The sequence below is a fragment of the Ptychodera flava genome, chromosome 9 (genome assembly GCF_041260155.1).
Source record: "Ptychodera flava strain L36383 chromosome 9, AS_Pfla_20210202, whole genome shotgun sequence".
NCBI lineage: Eukaryota > Metazoa > Hemichordata > Enteropneusta > Ptychoderidae > Ptychodera > Ptychodera flava.
Window position 1 is genome coordinate 31,450,424 of NC_091936.1, and position 20,949 is coordinate 31,471,372.

Sequence of the window (20,949 nt, forward strand, 5' to 3'; positions counted from 1 at the left end):
AACGTCTTTTTAATTCGGCCTCTTCCATTCCTTGCTGATAACAAAAGGGCGTTTTACATTTTAATGACAATATGCACAGTTTGTGATCGATTTTTCATCGTGTAACGTCGTTGAAGAAGAAAAGTGAAATGTGATAAAACGTGTAAATTACAATAAAAGGTATAAACATATTCAGAAATTGCAGAAATATCCGATGTGGTTCTTACAGTGGTCGACACATTTCAATTTCGTAAACCCATGATGGCGTACAGTCGGTCGACCCGACATGTATTCAAACAGTGCACCCAGGTGTCATCATTTTCTGGGCGTATTTACTCTCTTTATATGCAAACAAATGTTGCAGGAATTCGTTTGTCTGCCAGGATACCACTGTCAATAAACACCGGCATTTTACATTTTCTGTCCAGGTTGATGACACCCAACCTGCCTCCACCCCCTACAAACGTAATGGTCGCACCCATTCGATCCCGACCGTCCCCTTTCGCGGCTATGGACGTGCTTCGGTTCCGGGGGCCGAAATACTACTAGTCCCTGGCCTGTGCGCAGTTTCAGAATCGTCGACCGACAGGAGGCTGTGAAAGTCGTTCCTATGAACATTTTCAAACGGTGTTTTGCATCCGTGATCCTGGTGGGGATCTTCTTCGCTTGGTGTCAGTATTACCTGGCCAATCAACAAACAGCAGGTGAGCAGATCGCGAATGCATTGTTGTATCTGCAGAAAATGCGACGACTGTGCTGGTCATCCATCACGTGTCCTTTTCATCTGAAATTTCTCTAATTGCTTGTCAGCCCTTATGTTTTTCTTTGTATGTGCCTCTATAGTTTGATTCAATTTCTCTTCCTCATCCTCAATTATGTTGACACATTTTACCCGCGGGATGTAACTGTCTTGTGCATTCGTTGACGAGGTTACCTTTCCCTGTCTCAACCGCGCCGGCGCTAGTCTTGTCATTAACTGAAAATTCATCAAGTCACAGAGCAACGAGCTTCACCCGCGTTGTTTTATTCTCTCATCGGTAGATGACATATGAGAACGGCAGAGCTGCCTGATAATCACTATGCGGACGACAGATAGTGCCAACCATGACGAAGGCGAGCCGATATGATGGAATTGTTTTATTTCAAGTCTTGAAATGACCAAATCGAAACAGTAACCCCCTCCCGCACCACCGATACGCCGAGAACGGACGGAAAAATTTTGTTGTTTAATCTTGAAATGTATGCCCCAGGATGTAGGCGTCAGCTTGACTCTATTTGAGTTCAAAAAAAAAAACCAAAAAAACAAAAAAACAGATCGAAGACCTATTTCACATGTTTGTTGATTTTGTCTTTTGACGCGATGGAGGTTGGACGCGCGCCACGAAAATGAAAGTCTTAAAAATTTTGCTAAAAATTTCCGTAAGAGAACGATAAATCGCACTCTTTCGTGATCACTAATAAGACTCAAGAGTCACCTTGCAAAGTTAGGCACTGGAGAAACTACCAACACTTGAAATTCAAAAAGGCCGCAGCCCCTGTATTAACTGCATGGGCCGAGCTGCAAGTATCTTCTGACTGGATATATCAATGATAAGACGCTAGACAGTACTCCCCTGTCTCTGTTGACTGATCTCAGTGATGTGAGAACGATTTAAATATTTGAAACAAAAAAACATAAAAAAAAACAAAAAATAAAAAAAACGAAGATAGGCAAAGAAATACTGTATGACATTGAAGCGAGAAAAAGTTAAAACGTTCCGATTAGTCTTCAGAAATTCTGCTTCCCTTCGATAGAATATTTTAATCTTTTATCATGTTGACTCTCTTGAGTATTGGGTGATTGATTAGAAAATAATTGGTTGTAAAACGCTTTTGTGTCCTGGTTGCAAATTAGCAGCTGAAGGGTTTGCACTGGAAATTTTCTTTCCTTTTTTGAAATGCTTGGTACGGAGCTTGTAACCGCAACATCACACCTGTGTGTCATATTCTTCCAAATTGGCGCACAGAATAGTAATATTTCATGCTCACAATACATTAGCGTTCTGGAACGCAAGTGATCAAGCTGACGTTTCTTTGTTTGTACTCTAACAATGCTGGCGCCACGAAATACCAGCACAGTATCGACAACATGCTCTCGCTCATTTACACATTTGAAAGAATTACCCAGTAACTTATTTTTCTCATGGAGGTATTCTGCGTACTACCCCATGTTCTATCGTGTTTCAACAAATCGTAATATTGAGCCGTTGTTATCATTTTAATGTATTCATGGCGTGGGTTTGAAACAAAAGAATTGTAGCAAGCCACGTACGGGCAAGTGATAATTTCTACTTTGTAATCTTTCTAATGTCGGTAAATCAAAGTATTGTTTTATTATATTCTCTATGGCGTTGGCGTGCGACATAGCCAATATACTGTATAAATAGACACACTAACTCAGAGAAAAAGGAGAACTCGAGGACCGATAACCACGGTCACTCTCTTGTGGAGTGACCGAGACAGGACATTCACTCAGAAACTAAGGAGAACTTGGACCACGGTCACTCCTCCGTGGAGTGACCAAGACTCAACAGAGGACAAACTAACTTGGTCCGACTGACACACAGGCAGATTCATGTATCGTTGACTGCGCCGTTCGGCCTAGCCATGGTTCCGTATTCAATAAACGAGTTCCAGTTATACATCAAAACTCGTCGTCAGTTCCAGCTTCTTTCCTTCACGTTGTGACTTGTGTATGGGTTGAAACAATACGTGACCACGCATGCTCCAAGTACAATTAAAACGCTGTAATTTCATCTTCTCTGTGATAATGAGAAGTCGTCTATTATTTAAAATGACCTTCTATTGATTCCAAATGCTGTTACATTATTTTTTACCACGTTAAGATCTGTACAGGTGCCGCCAACTAAGCTGTTCGTGCAAAAAGGTGTTCGTGCGAAGTTTTTCAGCGGGCGGGCAAATTTCAAAACTAATCGGCGGGCGGGGAGAAAATATCGATATTTACTGTGGGCGGGGAAGAAATTTCAATACTTTCAGCGGGCGGGGAGAAAATTTTGGACAGTGGGCACCGGAAAATACGTAGAGAGAGGGGAAAGCGGCGTGCTTGATAGAACTTGAGGAGAAATTAAGCGCCTAACTTAGAGGGGAGCAATGTTCCAAGTATACTGCTAACTGCTCGCACGGTTTTGCGTTGTTCTGGGGTGCCTAGTGGGCATCTAGTTTGCAATGGGAAATTTCAGTAGTGGGGAGAGGGCAGCGGGGAGCTTGAATTGTTGTGGGGAGTGGGGAGCGGGCAGACTGTAGATACCGGAGGGCAGTGGGCATGTGGGAGGGCATATTTTCAGCGTATGCCAGTGGGAGGGCAGTTACGAACAGCTCTCACTTTCCCCTCCAAATTTTAGGTCAGGGTCAAAAATAAGAAAAATCGGTATATCAGCCTTCAAAACATGTTTTGTGATGATTTTGCGAAATTCATGAAATTTACCAGTTGGCGGCACCTGTCTGTCTTTCATTCATTCATTCAAATTGCCCATTTTCACGGTGTCGCTATTCCACAATAGGTACATATATTGACGGGTGTTGTCGGTGTTGATATGCAGATGAACACACAAAATCTGGGCTCAAATAGACAGCGTCAAAGTCATTGCATGATTGGTTAGTAGGATATATTTCGCCCTTAGCTCTTCCTGGTATAGAAAATAATAAATTGCCCATCGGGACGAATGTTCTAATTCATTGTGCTTTCAGTGAGGTAGTAGTAGTGTGCGCCTCGAAAGTGAAAGACTTGGGCCTAAACTTTTACTAAAACTTTCCTCAAAGAATATGTCAACCATTCTCTTTCAAAATCAATAACAAAAATCGGAGGTCACTGTGCCAATTTTGGTACTAGAGAAGCAAATCGCCAATCATTTACAGATATTTGAAATTCAAAATGGCCGTCAACCCTATGTTAACTCTATGGAGAAAAAAATACAATTTTCGATTGTCGAAAAAATAGGACGCTGAAAAGTTTTCTTACACCAAGAGCTTTGAAATGAACCCCAACTAGTGGTAGATCAGAAAAATAAGTTTGAGAGTCCGAATTTCTGTCCCCGAGGCGCGTTTTAAGGTGTCGAGATTTACTAATCACCGACAGAGAGCACTCAGTTGGACATGCGCACCGGTCAAAGTGAAGACAAACCGCCGACTTACACTGTGCGATTAGTAAGTATTAGTTACCACAGTTACTGGCTTCAAGCCAGCGAAAATCAGGGAATATGAAGATAAAGATTTCGAAGGCAGACAGACAGCAAACTCTGTTTCAGCGCCAGGATGTATGGCAGACTACATTTCCGTTTGGTTTGTAAAGCACGCTTCGTATCTAGAAAGCCTTTTCCCGTTTTGATTGCATTGCGGATGTAAGAGAAGGGCAGCATACTAGCAATTACTTACCGTAATTACTATTGTTCAATAACAAACTCACATAATGTACAATAATAAAATAGGACATGTTAATTTTGCATTGTCCTTCACTGATACATTAACTGCGCCACGACCTTACAACACGGCGTTTTTAATATGAGTTGTTGCTTTCCGTAATTATATTTAACTGAAAATGAAATTAGATTTACGTTTGTCTATGCAATAAATGTCTCCATTTACAACCATATAATTTAATTTCTCTCCGCCTTGAATTTTACTTAAAGTTATGCCAATAAATGCAGAAAAAGAAGAAAGCAGATTTTTACTAAGCACCTGTGACAATAACTAATGAGTAATACCATACACACACTGATATATATCCACTTCACAACGGTGGTCCGAAATATCATACACTACATTTTGATGGCAGTTTGTGTCATACTTGTCAACCAGAGCATGTCTCCTTAGCACTGCGTATTCTCAATCTTGACTGTTAATTAGACAATTAATCACCCGCTTTGTTTTCCACAGTGATAGATTCAATGATCAAAGCGGGGAAATTCAAGAGGTACAGAGACACAGAAGATGTTACGGAATGGGTAAGTCTGTCTTTGGTTATTGCTGGCGTATGTATATGCAAGGACTCGGGTACATCATATCAGTCCTTCGTTCCTGGTCTCAGAAACATTACCCCTGTATGCAGTACTCTCCTTTAACTAAATATTTTATCATGGTATTCTCCAGCTATTTCTGATGAGATTTCTCGGCGTCATATGGCAAAAAAATTGTGCGTGATTCCGTTATCATGCCCACAGGAAGTAGACCAGATCGGAAGGGAACTTTTTAATCTTACATTTTGATGTGTGATCCATATAAAAACAGTAAAATTTGACTAAATCGTGCGTATGCTTAAAGATTGCGAATAAGACTGTTAAAGTGGAAGTAGGTTAGGTCACCGGGTTACATTTTTTGTCTCTTACCACATAATTATCCGATACGAATTGTCACGTGACATGCGCCGTTCATGAACTGCTGCAAAGATGACACGAGCTTTTTTTTGAGAAACTGAAAAATTTAATTGTCGTACAATGATGAATATTTGAGCCATTGTAGGGGAGTTGACAGGTTATGACAGGAGCCAGACAGTCTAAACAATCAATTTTTATTGTGTTTTTCTTTCATCATGCCATGTTTTCTGCTCTATTTGTACTAGAATGTGATGATTATATATCGATTATAATTTACTCAAGTAAAGCTGTTTTTCACGTCATGCCAACGTAGTTCCAATCATCTTAATGGAATAGCAAGTGACTGCTTCACGTTTCGCAAACAAGAGGTCGTAGATGGCGTCCTCTTAAAAAAAATCCTTTTCAAAGTTAATGACCGAATCGCAAGTGCGTCATGTCATGTCTGCTTTGCTGACTCTTTCCGGGAAACGTGACATCATCAAATGGAATCCAAACAGCGTAAATATCTCTCACTGGCGTATACTCCCTTTGCATTGCATGTATACACTTTTTCTCGTAAATTGAATTGTAGTCGATTTCAGTCTACTGATGTCGATTTCATCACTTCCATGAAACTTTTCAACATAGCCGCAAGGTGAAATTAAATGAAACTAGTAAACTGAATGATCTGATAACACTTATCGCTCCCTTCAAGCAATAATTACATCAGTTCATAAAATACGCAGAATCACTTTTACGCAGTTTATCGATTTTTCATGCATAATTTTGTAAAAACAGTATTTCCTATCTCAAACATGTAATTTGATCATTTTTAAATACCGAAAGTTATCAAGTTGTAAATAGATCCGGTTCATGCAGTTTTTGAGTCAGATAATAACTATGCGGCCCGTGATGTCATCAGCAACTTACTCTTGAATCCTATGGCGTTTGGCTGAATAGTCTTCAACAACATTACACACAATGTAGAATTAAATGTTTTGACAAGGTAATTCAAAATGATTCTGGGAATAGAACATAAATCGTATTGTATAGACAATAAAAAAATTCCCTGTTCCCGGGAATTATATGTCAAAAGCTTCAGTAAGCTTTTAATGATAACAAACTTTTGACCAGGTGTTCGCGACTCGAACATGCACAGACTGCTGTGTATTCTTAGAGGGCGAAGGCAACATATGTGCTTATTAGAACGCGCCCCGGGGACACAAATTTGGACTCTAAAACTTTTACAATTCTTTTCTGATATACCACTTGTTGGGGTTCATTTTAAAGCTCTTGTGTAAGGAAACTTTTCACCGGCTTATCTTTTCGAAATTCGAAAATTTTATTTTTCTCCATAGAGTTAACACAGGGATGGTGGCCCTTTTGAATTTTAAATATCGGTAAATCTTGAGTTATTATTTCACTAGTAAAAAAATTTGCACGGTGACCCCCTGATTTTTGTTCTTGATTTTGAAATAGAATGGTTGAAAGATTCCTCAAGGAAAGTTTGAGCAAAGTTTTAAAGCTTTCACATGCGAGGCGCGAACTACTTTAAAGCAGCGTCTCTGCGGTGTTATGAAAATAAAAGATACATATCGTTTGCTAAATCAGGAAAAGTGTAACCACCAATCATTCTTGAAGAAAGACCTCGCTATCAATTGTTGCGCTTGCTTTACTCCCAAAGCGAGCGGCAAGGCTTTCAATCTACGTCACAGTTACTCTACACGGCTATTTATAGCTTCCTAGTAGACGGCCCGGGAAATAGCGTCGCGGCTGTAGTTGTTAAGGGGAAACGTCGAAACGAAGGTATACTCAGTCGTAGCGTCCGCATTTATTAAGCATATTGTGAAGCTCTATGCAAGTTTATTTTTCCAGAATTACAAGGGACTCAAGGTTTACACAAATTCTGCCATAATTTTGATGATTGCATGTGCCAAAGTTTCGTTTGCAACATAAAAATTAAAAAAAATACGGCACCATTTATTAGTCTACTATAAAGCGAAAGTCTGGCGGTCTGAAAGTCTGAAAACATTCAAAATGTTGTCAATATTGAGATTTGGTAAAGAGACTCAGTATAAACGGAACAGGGATTTATAATAGAACCTTCCAAAGCCAAATTCATAGGCTAGTTATTTTCCTATGACTTGGAGTTTCCTGAATAAAGACGTTACCCTAACTCAGAATTTAAGACAAGGGATTACTAATTGATAGGACAGTATCAGCTTTAGAAAGGGTTTGTACGAAGACGATGAAGAATTAGGTTCTGTCTGCCAAACTGGTGATTATCTACATCTAGATCGAACGACGAGATATTCAAAAAGTAATTGAATAAATTGATTGTTTAACTAATGAAGTGCATTTGGAATCTCTTTTAAAAAGTACCACCCTTGTACATTACACTATTGCTTGATTGGTATTTTACATGTAAGTGTATACATCTTCAAGTGTTAACCAGATTATATTTTTTTTGCGAGCAGGATGAACTCGACAACACCAAGGAAGACCAAGCGATTTCAGAGGACATGCGGAAGCGAAAGACACTGACTCGCTGCAGGTGTGCCGAGAGAAAACACACTTTGACTCAGAAAGCGTACAAGTACGTGCACTCACTCGTCGGCGACGACGAGGACAAATCGTGCTCCGAGATCGCGGCGGCCGGGGAGAAATTCCGAGAAAAGGAAAGCGATGTGGTGATACGGCGAGCGAAGTACAGATTCGTGATCCCGGAAATGTACGTGGACGACAGTTTCGAAATGCTCTACTGTCCGATTCCGAAAGTCGCGACTTCGAACTGGCGGAGAGTCATGATGGTGATGAAAGGTCATTACAAGAGTACAGATGACGTCACTAATGACGACACGTGGAATTTGTTCATGAAGAAATTCAAGATGAAACGCCTGTCTGACTTCAAATCTCGCGAGCGGGAGTTCCGACTCCGCGCCTACACCAAGGTGATGTTCGTCAGGAACCCCCTTGAGAGGCTTCTCTCTGCGTACCGGGACAAGTTTGAAATCATTCCGGACCCAATCATTGATTCGGCCTATGGAAAACAGATCCGGAAGTTTGGCGGTAAAATCTCTGACGGAAACAACGGAACGATATCCTTTGCCGATTTTGTGCAATATCTGGTCACTCATCGACAGGGCTTTGGCGCCAATCACCACTGGCAGACTTACGAGGAGATATGTCGCCCTTGCGAGATCGAGTACGATATTATCGGGAAGTACGAGACTTTGACCAGAGACGCTAATTTCGTCCTACGAAAACTCGGGGCATCCGACTATGTGAAGTTTCCAGAAGGGGATCTAAACTCAACGAACTCTTCACGATCTTCGGTGATGACGAAATACTACTCAAGTGTTAAAAAATCAGGGTATTTTTCTGAAATAGTCGACATGTACAGAAATGACTTCAGTCTCTTTGGCTATTCATATGAGCTTTAATGGCAATTTTAGAGAAGTCACATAACAATTTTTGTACGTTACATGTACATATAGATAAAGCTATGTGTAGTGGGATATATTGACAAATACAGAGAGTGAGACAGACGGACAAACTTTCAGATAAGGACAGATTGATTCAAATGCAAGTAGAGATAGTAGTAGGCAGTAGGCAAATAAATAGTGCGTAGGTAGGTTAGTAAGCATTGCATTAGGTACTAGGTATATGGGTTTACTAAGCCGATAGGTAGCTAGTGGGAATATAGGTGTACTTCAACTTTACAATGATAGACCATAGACAGTAGAGGGCGCTACTATCTGTGGATAGACACAACCACACACCCCAGCCTTGTCTATATAACACCGTGTCACTTAGTATGTATATCCGTTGTCTGTCTCTGTCTATCTTTCTCTGTGTTTCTGTCTGGCCCTCTGTTTGCTGTTTGGTTTCTAAAAATTTGTGATTTCGTCTTGGTTTTGGTGCCTTGACAAATAGCGGAAGACAAAATACCGATAAAATAATGTTTTCTGAGAAAAGCTTTAAAGATCTGAAAGATACTAGTTTACTATTTGGCATGTGTAGTTCACACGCGTTGTGGCGACGAGTGTGTGCGCATTTTCTCAACCAGTATATATATATATATATTAATAATATAAGAACATATATAATATTATATAAATATATATATCATATTAAATTGTATTTCCATTGTGACTTTATTATCCATTCATAATTTAATTCATTTCAAGTTCATTTCAATCATGGCGCTTTTGACTTTAGATTTCCTTTATATCTTGATTTTCGTTTTTAAAGTTAGAAGCATTTTCACTATAGAAATTAAATTCATTTCATTTCAAGTTTAATTTCAGTTTCAAATTTTTCTCAGATTTATAAAAATAATTCTCATTTATTTCATTTTTCATAATGCTTTTGACTTGTGTTTGCAAAATGAAATTAATTTTCGCTTCAATTTTCTTTTTTATTTTGCTCTGATTTTAAGATTAAAGTTATTTATTTTAAGATTCGATCTGATTTTCATTTTGATATTCAGTTTCAAAGTTAAATCAATTTTTTTGATTTTCATGTTCATCTGTGTTCGCCTTTTCATTTTTTGTTTCCTTCGTTTTGATTTTCACTCAGATTTTAACTTCCTCTTGCGTTTTTTTACTTTAAAATCAAATTCACTTTCATCTGCATTTCCATGTTTCGACAATTTGACCCATCTACTTATGTCACTATCACATGATATGATATCATTGGCCCAATGATCAAAGTGAGCAAGTTAAACAGTGAGAGTTTAATTGTGAAAGTTCGACCAGGCATCTCACATCGCGTCGTGTTCCTGCTTAGGTAGAAGTTTAAGCATATAGGCCATCGTCTTGGTAACCCGGGGCTGGGAAAGACGATGACAAGGGCGAAGAAGGTATGCACCCTAAGTTCTTGTAAATAAACAAAATCAACCAATCAGATACGACCTTGCGAACCGCTGAACATCAGCAGTCTGTTATTAATGAGAATTGGGTGAAAATATACGTTTGAATTGAATTTAATTGAGAATCGAACTGTATTCATGTTCGCCGCGCTGAGTTTGACTCTGAGATCATCAATGTCTGACCGCCTTGTCCATATGTAACTGACATTGTAAAATTGTGTGAAATAATAAATAAATGAATATAATTCAGTATACTCGTCAATATTTTGTTTCAGTTCGCCACAATATAAATTGCATGATCCATTTCGAGCTTTTCTATTCCATTTGTATTCAAACTTGTTGAGTAAACGTGGAGTCGTTCTATAAACATGTAAGAATTATTACAATCGATCGAAATTTGAAACCATGCTCCATTTTCTAGATGGGATCTGATGGTGGAGAGAAAAAGAATGGCTTGGTAGAAAGTGAGGTTGAATGTTGCTCGTTATAGAAATCGATCACCGTAAATAAAATGAAAGCAAAACGTTTCTCTGTTCCATGGCTGTAATTTTAGCGATGAGTGTTAAGATTTTGCCTAGCTATAGACATTGTCTGTTTTATCGTCATACACAATCGATTGCTCTCACCCGGGCTATTGAAAATGTCATAATCGGGAGTACGTAGACGTATTCTGTTGACTAACAGAAAAAGAAACAGTTTTATGTCACGGCAATAAAGTTCAACCGTCGTTATCATATGCGTACTTGTAGCCCTCAGACTGAAAGATCCGTCGCTCGACGGCGCTCTCTACGCTCCCGTCTTTTTTTTTCAGTCCATCATCCAAAGCGCGTTAACCCAATTACAGGATGAGGTACGCATAACCCATTGACCCAGATGGAGTACTGAGGAGTAAATGCCTGTCTTAAGAGAAAGTGGAGCATAGACAGCGCCCTTGAGCGATGGATCTTTCAGTCTATCCAGCGCTGTTTCAATTTGCAATGTCAGGTTAAATCCGCTGGGCGCATAGCCAAGATGTAAATGCAGTCCAGCTTGTGGGAGACACATCATCGATGGCCTCCAGCAGTGGTCTCTTTCATGAGAATAATTGAATTGTAGAGAAATAGGGAACATTAGGGACCGATCATTTTAAACACATTGATGGGGAAGGGGACAGTTTTTCCTTGTTTCATCTAATTTCTGCGCTAATGTGTACGAATAGTTTCGGTTTGCTACAACTGAAGTTTTTCAAACAATAGTTCCTCTCTTAATACTTAAAGCACCATTAGCAATCATCCGTAGAATCGTTGAGTGATCGCCGTTGTGTTAGTAACCAGTTTATGACAAACTCACACATACACACAGAAACACACACTGTTAAAACCACGTACACACATACTTACATATGTACATGTATGTATAATATGTATGCATGTGTATTTGTGTGTGTTTTCAGACAGCACAAAGCTAAAGAGATTTAATGTCAAAGGTCAAATAAATAATTAGAACAACACCACTTATTTATACGATTATAATATTATTTATTCACATAAATTGAAGGATCTACATCCGGGTGGTGTAAGAGCACTGACTTCATCTCGCTCTGTACCTTCTCTGAGGCCTGGAAGCAGATACGGGACAGAGTACCTGTGACAAAATGGCCACAGATTAGGTAGCCTTCAAGAATTCTGATTTTAAAATTGCACGTACTGAAACTGAGGCAAACATGAATTTAAAGCTATAGTGTATTTATCAGATTAATTTTTTATGAATACTGAATAAAATAAAATCCATTTCGTCTAATGTCGCCAGTGTCTGAAAACCTGTCGCCACATGTATGTTGATTGGGTATGTTGTAATCGGAGAAGCCGGTTTAAAATATTAAGTTGCCAAAAAAAAGTTTAGATACATTTTTCGATTTTTTAAATAATTCTCCAGGCCTGTGCAGGCAAGTCCCTACCGCATGGGAGAGAATTATAATGTGATATCGCGTGCGTCGCTATTTATTCGAGTTGACGCTTATAAAAAAAGCTCAAAGTGAGTTTGTGGGCCTTTTTCAAACCTAGACAGTATCTCGTGCCTTTTTCGTAGCCACTGTGTCAAATGTACGAATAAACAATCATGAGAGATGTTCAACTGATCGCGTAATTTTTAGAAAATCAATACACTGTAATAGGCAACTCGTGTAATGTGAATCATTTAAGACTGAATGAGACCAAAGACTGGTATTTCTTGACCATTTTTGAGGTTCGAACCAGTCGAACAGACGAATACGTGGATGAATTGTAGATTTCATCGACAGTTTTACGATTTCGAACACCAAGTTCAGCATCGTAACGAAACAAAGTTTCCACTCTCTATCCTATGACTGTAAAAACGCCAACATAACATCGATATTTTTCAAGAGTAGAACTATGGCACAAAAAAGAAACTCCCATTTAATATTGTAAATGTTTTTCTATTGTTTTTAGGAAATGTAAAGTTATAACATACCAAGACTGCCGTCAGATATTTCTTGGCGGCCAATCTGTTTCCAAAGGAAACAAAAATGAAAACAGTCTGTGGTTCACTGATCATGTTAGTGAACAGCCTGAGTGTACGCTAAGGATTGAAAATCCTTGCATTTACGGAGATTTTCGCTTCCAGCAAGATCAACGCCGAGGTAAACTTCAACTTGATAACCTTTGCCACATGTTTCTGTTCGAAGAAAGGCTGACATGATTGCGCATTCCACTGAAAGGTATCTGAGCACTGCAGCCTGCACTATGGTTCCAAATATACTATCCGACGGGTGGAACGAGTGTATAGCTGATAATCCCCTCAACGGTCGTAGCGCATTATTCTCTCGTCTTTATGTGCAAGGCAGAAGCGATCTCCGTCATTTCAAATCAGAGGTGTGGCACTTCTTTACTCTGATAAAACCCTGGAGGCGCAGGTATGTTGTGATTCGATCCGCCACCGTAGGCCGGACTGAGTGCCATTGCCCCGGAAGCCCCATAGGGCGCCCCGGGGTCTCCGTAAGAAGCAGGATCTCCAACCGGTACCATCTCGATGGAAGAACCCGAGGGACCGTACGGATCATGACCCGTCGTCATCAGTCCATTCGGTCGGGTCGAAGCGTAGTGTGGCGGTGGCTCAGGAGACGACTCGTCATAGGGTTCTAAAGAGAAAAAAAAGGGTGTTACATCCCAACTTTTAGAGAACCGAAAATGAAAGTAAGCAACACAAACAAAATGATTCAGTCTAAAAAGTTTTTGCCGCAAACAAAATCTCTATTCCTTGTTCGATCATAAGCAGCATTGCCATCAGACTTGACCAGGAATATTCGATGGAAAATGTTTGTTTCTGTCTCAAAACTTACAAAATATTAAGCGACTCTTCAAGAACAAGGAGATGAATAAAGGTCGGACAACTTCCTCCCTACAACAAAAAGTTTGGAAGCCGAACGCAAACTCATCGGAGGACTGAACGGTCACGTTGCCATTCGATTTCACCCCGCCTTTGAATTTTCATCTAGACATCGTCTTTTTACAATACTCCTGCCATTTTATGGGATCGTAGCATAGTTGTGAGGAGGCAGGCATTTGCCCTTCTTGTAATTTTTGACTTGAAGTCGTAAACTTTGACATTCAAAAAAGTAAAGGGTCCCTGTAACCCCAATAAATATAATAATCTCCGTCACTCAAATGTAACATCAAGCATAATTGTAACAAAATCAACCAAACCATAAATATAATAAAAAAAACAACCATAATTGTAATAAATGGTAACCATTAATGTAATAAAAAAACAATAAGTGCAATGCTTATCAACCATATTATTGTAATAAATCTATGTTCTCATCGCAATCGAAGTACTGTGATGTAATGTAATGTAATGAATAATGTAATCTATACCAATTAAAACACTGAAGTATAATATCGGTTGAAATATCTGTGGACATGAATTTTGGCATCGCGCAGTATTTTAGAGATAAGCTTATTTTATAATTCTAATTAAAGGGATACAGTCGTCGGAACTGCCCTCAAAGGTCGTATGGGACCCATACCACCAATGTAAACACTGTATCCAAGGTACGATTGTGATTGATTAAAGTTAAAACATTTATGATAAAATACATCGTATAAATTAAATGTTGCAGCTATGATGATGAGAAGCATGTAGATATCGTGCACGAAATACATTGTTTGTAAACAAGAAACTCGCACAGGCGCAGTCCTGACGACTGTTTCCCTTTAACTGAATTATAACGAGAATATCACAATGTTTAAATTTTGCTATCATTGATGATGCAGAACAGGTAGGTTCAAAAGCGTCAACTTTCAAGTTGTGAGTTGCTATCAATGATAAGCGATTACAGAACAGCCATTATAAGTGTATGATCTATTTGACGACACTCGACGGACAAAGTTGAGGGATGTCGTCAACATGGGAGGAGACACAAGCTTTCGCTTCTATTAGCTACTCCAAAAGTACATCACATATGTCTGCAGCATTAGTAATTGCCTGACATTCGGCTGTTTCCAGATGAGGGTATTTGGAATAGATACAGAACAATTAGAATATAAAATATATCACAACTTCAGATGCAATTTTCTTCTAATACAGCAAGATGCTGCAATCCGTATACGTACTCACCTGGTAGGTGTGTGGTGGTATGTATAACATGTACATGGTGCTTTTTCTTTTTCTTCTTTTTCTTTTTCTTCCGTTTCCTATATCTTTTACCGCAGGCGAACCCACTGACGGCACACAGAACAAGTATCGCCAAACCGACACACAACCTTCACATGTGAGCAAGAATTAGTTTCATTGTTAGTTCCTTTGTTCTGTTGTACATGTCTCAACAAATTATTAGTAAAGTTTAATACTGGTCTTGCTTGGCCTTCCTTCTCTTTTTTATGTTATTATGAGGCTCGGCGTTATCAGTTAAGGGCAACAATGGGTAGAAGTCACAGATCGAGCTCGATTCTACGTCTCATTTAAATCAGATTTATTTTATTTATTTGTTTATTAATTCTATTTATATATTCAGGTGAACCAATGGGTATAAAAACCCATATACAGGCGCCTTAGGAGAATATAAATAGAAACAACAATAACAGAGAAAAAGTGACATCACAATAAAAAAAATACATAAAGGTTCCATGTTTCTGTCAAAAAAACCCTTTTTTTCGTGCTCTCATGATTATTCTCTCTAATGATTTATTTGCTTTGGTCTGGGTCTGTTTGTCTGTTCGTCTGTTTGTCCGTTCGTCTGTTTGTCTGTTCGTCTGCTGACCTTAGACGCGTTGGTCTGCTCTACACGGCTCACTATAACCCAGTGCATAATTTTGTCATACTCACCAGAAATACCATAGATCGACGATGTCTTGGTCGACGCTCACAGAATATTCGCAGCATTCCTGAGCTCCGCAGCAGTATTTGTCATCCGGACATCTGTTGTCGACAAAACGAAAGATAGCTGTTAGCAGAGCTGCATACTGCGAGAGCGGTCTCGCTTGCGTAGAATGATACTGTAAAACTGTACGTGTCTTTGAATACGACGTGACGAAACGCTCTAACTTGTCGAATGCTTGTTTTCGTTATTTACTGCTTACCGTTAACAAGAACAAATATTTTTACTGTAGTGGTGTTCGAATATTTACTTTCCGACTTTTTTGTAAGTTTTGTCATTTTCTACTGCTGAATACAGCTACAAAGTTGTCACCGAAACTAAGATAGAGTGATACAGCGTCAAGTTATAGAAAGAAAGACAAGCGGCGATGAAGGTATCGGCGAGACGGGGGAGTAGGCCTACTAACATGGAAACTTATAGAAACTGGAGATATGGCAGGAGTCTACGGAACAAGTTTGTATTTGATAGTGAAGCCATAGTTTCTGACACCGTGCACGTCGCTCGTGGTCTAAATTTCAAGTGATTCGTGTTCGCACAGTATTCTTGGAAAATTCGGTTTAGTCGGTGTCTTACGTGTACTCCACTGTGTGGTGGTTGTCCATCCATTGGCACTCCTTCACTCCGCAAACCTGAAAATGAAACCATGAAATGAATGTTTCTTTTTTGTCAGGCAACTATCAGTATGGCGGCCTGGACATCATTAAATATTGAAATGCTTGCTTGTATTGATCGCCATCGTCTCGAGCAGTGCAGAGAAGAGTTGAAAATGGCATTTTAGTGTGTTTTATATGTCTGTATCTTTGACACTATATTGGAATCAATGAAACATCAGTTGATATAGTTTTTATCTTTTCTAAAACTGTGGTAGTGTATTCCTAGGTATTGCCTTCCACAGGCACAAGACACCAAGTTACGTCATCAGCTTTCTCATTGACGTCAAACTACTTTCGTGTACTGCATAACACCATTTTACTTTTTTGTTGAATCGCAGACGACAATCGAAATACATCTGGCTCCTTGGTGAAAGCACGATATTGCCATCCTTGTTAACAACATAAACTCCAAGTTGAGACTGTGCCGATTTGTCTGCCTCACAAATGGATTTCTAGCTGTGAAACATTGTTTACCAGAATTTCGTAAATGACACTGATAAGCCTGAAGAGATACACCTACCGTCACCTCTATCCATGACAGCACGGAGATGAGCAAATTGAACGGTGAAAAACGAAAGACTGACATGATATCCGCGACAAAAGTTCTATCCGTTTGGCATAGCTTTCATGTTCCCTTGTCGTCAATAAGATGAATCTTCAGCAAACGGAGACAGAAGCATGAAGCTAGCTCACTTCGGAAGGATTAACGATGAGATCGAAGTGGAAACTTTAAGCACAATAAAGTTTGATCGATTTAATTTTCAGGAAACGTGTAAGAGATCAATACATGGTACTGTCGAAGAATATGCCCTCTACGACGGCAGCATTGCAATATTGGCTCTACCAGTCTCACAAATTATCTAAATTATTGTCTGTCTGTCTGTCCGTCTGTCTGTCTGTCTGTCTGTCTGTCTGTCCGTATGTATGTATGTATGTATGTATGTATGTATGTATGTATGTATGTATGTATGTATGTATGTATGTATGTATGTATGTATGTATGTATGTATGTATGTATGTATGTATGTATGTATGTATGTATGTATTTATTTATTTATTTATTTTATTAAACCTTGTTTAACGAGGGTAGCCTGGTAAAGATGCTTATCTTCCCCAGGGCCCTCAAATGAACATACAAACTGATACAAAGCAGAACAACATGAAACATGACTAACAAAGCTAGAACAATACAATGCACAGAAAAAAGTGGCCAGGAGTCACCACCTGCACACAGGAGAAAAAAATGCACAATCACACTAGATAACAAAAGCAAATTTAACAAGGAAGCTAAAACTCACAAACACAAAAAATTATACCCAATAAGCTTTCAGGTAAGCAGTTTTAAAACTGCTTAATGAGTTACTAGATCTTTATATTAAATCGACATTATTCCACTGATGGCACTATTTACAGTAAAGCCTTTTCGATAAAAATCCTTATTTGTTGCAGGAACCACTAATAATTTTTGCATCTTGGATCTTGTAACTCTTTTATGATCAATTTCGGTAAAAAGACTTGTCATATATTGCGGTGCAAGATTATTTAAACATTTAAAAACCATACAAACATTCTTATAAACTATTCTATCTGGTAATGGCATTATATGCATTGTTTTAAATAAATGCTCGGTCGAAGCATTATACCTTGCATCACACATCACTCTGATAGCACGTTTCTGAATCTTATGCAACCCTTTCATAAACGGTGATGCTCCCCATAAATGACAACAGTAATCCAAGTGTGGTAAAATATAGCTATTATAAAAAAGTTTTCTTATATTCATAGGTAAAAACTGTCTTATTCTCTTGAGCAAAGCAATATTACTATTTACTTTTTTAAAAATCTTGTCACAGTGCTGCTTCCATGACAGATTTTCATCGACAAGCGTACCAAGAATCTTTTCACAGTGTACTGCTTGCAATTCCGTCTCACCAAGATTACAGTCTAAAGTTTGTTTATTCAAATGTCTACGTCTTTGTTGCGTTGTTACAATCATTGTCTTTGTCTTGTCACAATTAATGGCCATTCTATTATTCTTACACAATTATGAACATTATTTAAGTCAGAGTTCAAATGTATGTATGTATGTATGTATGTATGTATGTATGTATGTATGTATGTATGTATGTATGTATGTATGTATGTATGTATGTATGTATGTATGTATGTATGTATGTATGTATGTATGTATGTATGTATGTATGTATGTATGTATGTATGTATGTGTGTGTGTGTGTGTGTGTATGTATGTATGTATGTATGTATGTATGTATGTATGTATGTATGTATGTATGTATGTATGTATGTATGTATGTATGTATGTATGTATGTATGTATGTATGTATGTATGTATGTATATGTGTGTGTGTGTATGTATGTATGTATGTATGTATGTATGTATGTATGGATTGATGATTGACGATTGATGGATGGAAGGATGGACGGATCTTTGCATCTGTGTTCGGTATTGCATTTATACATATATATTATATATATCTTTTCACAGTAAACTTTCGCCTCTTTTTATTCGTCGCCAAGTTATAGATCTTTGTTTTATTCACAAGTGTGTCAATTTCATTACCGATTGTCCAGATATTAATAGCTCCTTCACTTTCTTTGTGCCCCCAAGGCGTCTCAGGTCTTCTGACCTTTTCCGGATACCAAATCACCGCGTTAACCTGTCTAAATATTGTTTTTCGTCTCGGGCAATGTCACTTTTAAATAGTGTCTATCGTTTTGATATTGATTTGTTTACCAGTCTTAGTGCTTTTAAAACCCAAGTGTCATCTGTTTTATTATCTCTTGCTGATAGTCATTTTACTACCGAGAGTTTTTGATGTTTGTCAGTCTCTGTTGTTACATGTTTAGTGCCTTTTTTTAAAATTAGTTTCTGCATATTGTAATTTGTCTTTTTCATGTTTTAATTTTTCTCTGTTTGCATCCAGTTATTGGGCTATGCCTGTTGGATGTCAGAATGAATAAATAAATAAATAAATAAATAAATAAATAAATAAATAAATAAATAAATACAATCGTATACATATATGCACAAACAAATTATAACGGAAACGCGCTCGCACATGCACGAACATGATGAAATATTTGTTTTGTTCACTTACACACGCAGATTTCATCCAAATGTTTACTTCATACAGCATTGTTGTAACAGAACACATCGATATTTTGTTTCAAAGTAAAACATATCTTAGAAATCTAAGAAACCAGTGTTTTTAAACTTCGGAGATCATTACTTCAATCTGACTGTTTATTTCGACAATTTGGTTTGCGTTTAGCTGCAATTTGATGCAACCAGAGTTACAGTTGCCTGCAAACAAACCGAGACATGTGCGGTCACTGAGTCTAGACATTCTGACTGATCATTAGGTCGACTCGGAAGTAATTAAATTCTCTGTTTTAGCGTCCTCGTGTTCAAGGTTTCTTGAAGTTTCGAGTGCTCATGAAAAAACACACATGCGAATAAGACTTGACCGCGTAGGTTTTCCGTCTACAAATCACCGTTTACAAATTCTGTAATACTTAAACTCCTGCATGCTTGCCGAATGTTACGTTGTATAGTGTATATAAATTATGAATGGGCACTCATCATAGCATTACATAGAAACAATAGTAAATATAAAAACTTAAAACCTGTGCGCATAAAATCCGCTATGTTCGTTTTTGAAACGCTAACTCGCTTACCGAAAGAACACAAAATTTAATTACTCTGATGACCTGACAGTACAATTCAAACAAGGGCTAAGAAATGGTGACGTTACTTGTTCTCAATCACTTGTTGTGGTCACTCTTTATGATCTATCATTTTGGCCATGCTGGTAGCCGCCGCAATGAGGCTGGAAGATGGCCAACTCTTTGTCAACTTAGATATTCTTGATTTCTGAGTGTAGAGAGAGATAACTGGGCACGTTTTGTCAACAATGAGGTCTATGTACTGAAAAGAATGTATATAATATAGTAAAGTACGAATAATTGTACTCAGTGAAATTCCTACTTGACTTCATTGAAGGTGGAATATAAAAACTATGTTCGGACTCTCAAACTTTTATAATACTCTTTTGGTCTACTACTTATGGGCGCTCATTTTGAATGGAGTAACTAAAGTTTCTCAGGTTTATTTTCGTGAATCGAAAATATGATTATTTGCCATAGACTGAGTTAAGGTAGAATGCCCCTCAGTGACAGATATTCGATCTCCCAAACTTTTACAATTTTTTCTGATCTACCGCTTGTTGGGCCTCATTTTAAAGCTCTTGGTGTAAAAAAAACTTAAGACCGTCTTAGTTTTTCGAAAATCATACATTTATTTTTCCCCATAGAGTTAACACGGGGTGGCGGCCATTTTGAATTTCAGATATCGGTAAATCTTGTGTAATTTGTTTGTCTTGTACAAAATTTGCACGGTGACCCCCAATGTATTTTGGTGGTTTTGAGAGAGGATAGTTGAAAGATTCCTTGAGCAAAATTCGAGGCGCATATTACCTTAACACGGGAATGGAAGCCATTTTACATTTGAAATATTGGTAAGACTAAGACGGTGTAAAGTTTACTATGGTGATAGGGCGTTTCAATATGTGAGCCTCGTTTGTGGAATTCTTCGCCGTCGCACCTTCGTGCATTTCAGTCACTTGATAATACTAGTTAAAAACTTAAGTCATTTTATACATGAGTTTTACACACTTTTAAGTCATTTTATACTTGAGTTTA

At 38.3% G+C, this 20,949-nt stretch overlaps 2 protein-coding genes across 2 annotated transcripts; one reads left to right on the forward strand and one right to left on the reverse strand.

The window, feature by feature from the left end:
• Positions 1-484: 484 nt before the first annotated feature.
• On the forward strand, positions 485-9,288 carry LOC139140659 (carbohydrate sulfotransferase 11-like). Its single transcript, XM_070710035.1, has 3 exons — positions 485-683; positions 4,912-4,979; positions 7,805-9,288. Exons 1-3 carry the CDS (start codon positions 590-592, stop codon positions 8,768-8,770), a joined length of 1,128 nt encoding a protein of 375 aa, XP_070566136.1. The 5' UTR covers positions 485-589; the 3' UTR covers positions 8,771-9,288.
• A 2,405-nt stretch (positions 9,289-11,693) lies between these two features.
• Positions 11,694-16,949, reverse strand: LOC139140660 (uncharacterized). The gene is made up of 5 exons (XM_070710036.1): positions 16,748-16,949; positions 16,148-16,203; positions 15,523-15,615; positions 14,815-14,960; positions 11,694-13,336 (listed from the first exon to the last, which is right to left on the reverse strand). Exons 1-5 carry the CDS (start codon positions 16,811-16,813, stop codon positions 13,065-13,067), a joined length of 633 nt encoding a protein of 210 aa, XP_070566137.1. The 5' UTR covers positions 16,814-16,949; the 3' UTR covers positions 11,694-13,064.
• Positions 16,950-20,949: the final 4,000 nt, after the last annotated feature.

What these genes read in the sequence shown, in the direction of transcription:
- LOC139140659 (XM_070710035.1), top strand. Translation starts at nt 590, where the DNA reads ATGAACATTTTCAAACGGTGTTTTGCATCCGTGATCCTGGTGGGGATC. An exon ending in GGCCAATCAACAAACAGCAG is followed by an intron (nt 684 to 4,911) that starts GTGAGCAGATCG and finishes TGTTTTCCACAG; the next exon opens with TGATAGATTCAATGATCAAA. An exon ending in CAGAAGATGTTACGGAATGG is followed by an intron (nt 4,980 to 7,804) that starts GTAAGTCTGTCT and finishes TTTTGCGAGCAG; the next exon opens with GATGAACTCGACAACACCAA.
- LOC139140660 (XM_070710036.1), bottom strand. Translation starts at nt 16,813, where the DNA reads ATGTCAGTCTTTCGTTTTTCACCGTTCAATTTGCTCATCTCCGTGCTG. An exon ending in CACCACACAGTGGAGTACAC is followed by an intron (nt 15,616 to 16,147) that starts GTAAGACACCGA and finishes TGTCGACAACAG; the next exon opens with ATGTCCGGATGACAAATACT. An exon ending in TACCACCACACACCTACCAG is followed by an intron (nt 13,337 to 14,814) that starts GTGAGTACGTAT and finishes TTTTCTCTTTAG; the next exon opens with AACCCTATGACGAGTCGTCT.